The sequence below is a fragment of the Prionailurus bengalensis genome, chromosome F2 (assembly GCF_016509475.1).
Source record: "Prionailurus bengalensis isolate Pbe53 chromosome F2, Fcat_Pben_1.1_paternal_pri, whole genome shotgun sequence".
Classification (NCBI taxonomy): Eukaryota; Metazoa; Chordata; class Mammalia; order Carnivora; family Felidae; genus Prionailurus; species Prionailurus bengalensis.
The window spans coordinates 6,807,456-6,812,057 of NC_057353.1; the positions used below are offsets into that span (position 1 = coordinate 6,807,456).

Sequence of the window (4,602 nt, forward strand, 5' to 3'; positions counted from 1 at the left end):
GTGTGGAGGGCTGTGCCAAGAAAGCGTAAGGTAAGGGCTTGTTTAAAAATCCCACTGAAAAGATTTCAGATTTAAACACGAGTTTAATCTTCATTCAGAGTTTCATTTCAGTCTAAAGAAACGCATAGGAATCCCCCAAGAGCTACAGTTACTTTGCTGTGCAACGGATTGCTCTTTGCCCCATAAGCCGGGCATTTAGATACATATTGCCTCCAGTGTTACCACAATTTGCCTCTTTTACCGAACACGTAGAAAACCTTTATGTTTCTCGTACATTTCGTGTACAGATTTTCAAGGGTTGCTTCGTCGTTATGAATAAAGGTTTTGAATTCTTCGGGATGACGGAATATTGGCTACAGAATGTCATTCCGTATTTTATCTTGTTTTAGCAATTAGAATTCACCTGGGACATAGCATTTTGAGTGTAATAAACACAGCAAGCAGGTTGAGTCCTTGGGGAGGACCTTTTTATTTATTTATAAACTTTTTAACGTATGATCAGCAGTACCTACTGCATTCAATAAAAACATTTGAAGAAGTCACCCGCGGGGTTCCCCTGGAAGATAGCGAGGTCACCCCGCACTGAAACCCCTAGCTTCCATAATAGCGTATGCTCAGTTTGTTCATCCGAACTGCCGTGGCCACGTTCATCTACCCAGCGGTGCAGTGGACATTCCAGAAGGTGTTTCAGGAGTCCCTCTTCCCGAGTCGCAGGGAACGTGGCGCCAGAGCCCGGCTTCAGCCAGTTTTCCCGCGGGCAGGTGTAGCCTTGGGCGCGGGGTCGGGGGAGGGGAAAGGGAGGGCGTGGGGTTGAGCGGAGACTTGGGACTCCGGCGGCCGGCTGGGCGTGGGCCTAAGGACGCTCACCCGGCCCGCCCCCGCCACTCCATTGGCCACATCAGTGCAGAAAAGGGCCCGGGGCGCCCGCAGTGTCACTTGGCCGGCGGGGACGCGGTCTGCGCGGTGGGCTGGGGGCCGCCCTGCGACGTCGCAGCGGGCTCGGGCCCCTGAGCCTGGAGCGGCCCGCAGGGCATCTGCGTCTCACGCTCCCACCCCCTCCCCCGCGTCGGGGGAGGCGGCGTGTCCGGCGGAGGGTGGTGGGGCGAGGGGCAGGGCTGGAGCGCCATGAGCAGCCCGGATGCGGGGTACGCCAGTGACGACCAGAGCCAGCCCCGCAGCGCGCTGCCCGCGGTGATGGCCGGGCTGGGCCCCTGTCCCTGGGCCGAGTCGTTGAGTCCCCTCGGGGACATGAAGGTGAAGGGCGAGGCGGCGGCGAGCAGCGGGGCGCCGGCCGGGGCGGCGGGCCGGGCCAAGGGCGAGTCTCGCATCCGGCGGCCGATGAACGCCTTCATGGTGTGGGCCAAGGACGAGCGCAAGCGCCTGGCGCAGCAGAACCCGGACCTGCACAACGCCGAGTTGAGCAAGATGCTGGGTGAGTCCGAGCGCGGGACCCAGGGTGGAGCGAGTCGCGGGGCCGCTTCCTTGAGCCCAGGAGGGCGCGTGCCCGGCGCTCCGGGCCAGTGGTGTGCGGCCGCCAGCGTCGGTTCCCCTCCCGCCTAGGCCCCTCTCCCTACCCTCCAAACGGTTTCTCTGTCGTCCGGGCCCGGGTCACCCGGGTGACCGGGGGCGCGGCCGCGACGACCCTGGGGAAGCGGCTTCCCCGCGCGTCCCGGCCGCGGCCAGGGTATCCCAGGAGCCAAGCCGGCTTGGTCCTGCCGGTTCCCGACCCCTTCCCCGGGGAGGGGACGTTTTCAGTTCCGTGAAAGCCCGGGGATGGGTGATCTAGGGCCCTGCTTCCAGGAGGCTACAAGAAGGCAGGGATGCCCTTTTAGAGGACGCGCGCTCTCCCGGCTTCCCCAAGGGTTCGCGCGCCGCTCGGCCTCCGGGGTCGCAGACGTTGACTCTTCCACGCGCCCTCTTCCTCCCTCTAGCTGCACAAGTAGGGGTCGGAGGGGAGAGGTGGGGCCAGGCGAGGGCCCGGGAGCGGGAGCTCGGAGAGTAAGCCCCGCGCCCCTCTCCCCCCTTCTGCGCCCACGCAGGCAAGTCGTGGAAAGCGCTGACGCTGGCAGAGAAGCGGCCCTTCGTGGAGGAGGCCGAGCGGCTGCGCGTGCAACACATGCAGGACCACCCCAACTACAAGTACCGGCCCCGCAGGCGCAAGCAGGTGAAGCGACTCAAGCGGGTGGAGGGCGGCTTCCTGCACGGCCTCGCCGACACGCAGGCCGCCTCGCTGGGCCCGGAGGGCGGCCGCGTGGCCATGGACGGCCTGGGCCTGCCCTTCCCCGAGCAGGGCTTCCCCGCGGGCCCGCCGCTGCTGCCGCCTCACCTGGGCGCCCACTACCGCGACTGCCAGGGACTGGGCGCGCCCCCGCTCGACGGCTACCCGCTGCCCACGCCGGACACGTCCCCGCTGGACGGCGTGGAGCCCGACCCGGCCTTCTTCGCCGCGCCGCTGCCCGGGGACTGCCCGGCGGCCGGCCCCTACAGCTACCCGCAGGCCTCGGACTACGCGGGGCCCCCCGAGCCGCCCGTCGGCCCCGTGCACTCCCGCCTCGGCCTGGAGCAGGCGGGCCCTGCCCTGCCGGGCCACGTGGCGCCCCCCAGCGCCCTGCAGCTGTACTACAACGCCCTTAGCTCGCCGGCGGCGGGCGGCGGGCGCGGCTTCCCCATGCAGCCGCCGCAGCCCCCGCCGGGCCCCGGGCAGCCGTCGCCCCCTCCCGAGGCGCTGCCCTGCCGCGACGGCGCGGACCCGAGCCAGCCCGCCGAGCTCCTCGGGGAGGTGGACCGCACGGAATTTGAACAGTATCTGCACTTTGTGTGCAAGCCCGAGATGGGGCTCCCCTACCAGGGGCCTGACTCCAGCGTGACCCTCCCAGACAGCCACGGGGCCATCTCCTCGGTGGTTTCCGATGCCAGCTCTGCGGTATATTACTGCAACTATCCCGACGTCTGACGGCCCCCGATCCGACCCAGCCTGCAGGCCAGAAGCGCAGTGTTAACTTCCCGGAGGAGCTGAGGACCCCCTCGGCCTCACGTTGTTCTGTTTTGTTTCTAAGTTGCCTAGGCACGTAATTTATGGTAATTTATTTTGTCTGCCACTTGAACGGTGGGGGTGGGGGTGGGGGGGAGGAGAAAAATGTGAGGTTTGTTTTCAGATTTGTTCCGATTCTGGTTGCCCACAGTTGCCTGGTCAAAGCCCCGTTTCCCAGTTCGAGCGGACCAGTTTTGAGTATGTCCCCGAGGAACTTGCTCCGTTTGCTGAACACTGATTGATCAAAACCACTTTTGCCTTGGGTGTGTGTTCTCGATCTTAAAAAAAAAAAAAATAAAATCTGGAATCCCTTTTCACTCTGCTGGTGCCTCTGTCACAAAAGCCAATTTTTGAGATGAATGTTAAGTATGGGCAGCGTTGGGAACATGTTAATGAGATTCAACGTGTAGCGGGAGCTCCTGCGAATTTCTCCTCGTTTTTTTTGGTAGAACTGACTTCAAGGACGAAACTTAAAAGACGAACGTTTGGATAGCTAAGGTTTTGGTTTTGGCAAGGACAAAAACCTCCTGGCATGAGCCTATGTTCTGCATTTCCGTGATTTGAGCTTCTAAAAAGTAATGGTCAATCTTAACACCATAGGAATTTTAATTTCTAGTATATCGCTTTCACCAGAGGGGAACATCCAAGTAATTTTGCTGTTCTAGTTGACTCTTGAGACCTGCCTAAAGAGGTTTTTGAAGTTTTCTTTGTCTACGTGTCACCAAGAGTCTGCACACTCCCTCTCAACACTGAATTTGCCGGTCTTCACACATCTACACCTTGGGAAGTAGTGTTACTGCATTAAAAATAATCTGAAGGAGTCACAACGAATCCAAAGAAAATGTGCATTGTGACTTTAATTTGTTTTAAGTTTATTTAAGAGTATGAGCGGGGGAGGGGCAGAGAGAATCCCAAGCAATCTGCCAGCTGGCGACCCACCAAGGTCTGCTCAGGTCATGCAGAGATCGCGACCTGAGGCAAGATCCAGTGGGACCCTTAACAGATTGGGCAACTGAAGTGCCCCCCCCCCAGCTTTTTAAAGTTTATTTAGCATTGTGACCTTAACTTTGTTTTTTAATGTTTATTTAATTTTGAGAGAGACTGGGGCACCTGGGTGGCTCAGGTCATGATCTCACGGTTCCTGAGTTCGAGCCCCGCATCGGGGTCTGTGCTGACAACTCAGAGCCCGGAGCCTGTTTCAGATTCTGTGTCTCCCTCTCTCTCTCTGACCCTCCCCCGTTCATCCTCTGTCTCTCTCTGTCTCAAAAGTAAATAAACATTAAAAAAAATTTAATTTTGAGAGACAGTGCAAGGGAGGGAGGGGCAGAGAGAGGGAGACAGAATCTGAAGCAGGCTCCAGGCTCCGAGCTGTCAGCACAGACCCCGATGCGGGGCTCCAACTCAGGAACCGTGAGATCATGACTTGAGCCGAAGTTGGAGCCAACCGACAACCACCCAGGCCCCCCCCCCCCCCCACAGCAATGCTTAAACTTTGGAGAGCTCCAGGGAGGACGTGTAGGTAGTGTGCTATACGAGTACAACTAAAGCTACAGTCCTAGGGTATCACCGTC

The 4,602-nt window shown here is 59.5% G+C and overlaps 1 protein-coding gene across 1 annotated transcript; it reads left to right on the forward strand.

Moving 5' to 3' along the window:
- The first annotated feature begins 925 nt into the window (after positions 1–925).
- SOX17 (SRY-box transcription factor 17) lies at positions 926–3,348 on the forward strand. Its single transcript, XM_043601082.1, has 2 exons — positions 926–1,432; positions 2,040–3,348. Exons 1-2 carry the CDS (start codon positions 1,126–1,128, stop codon positions 2,951–2,953), a joined length of 1,221 nt encoding a protein of 406 aa, XP_043457017.1. The 5' UTR covers positions 926–1,125; the 3' UTR covers positions 2,954–3,348.
- The last annotated feature ends 1,254 nt before the right edge of the window (positions 3,349–4,602 follow it).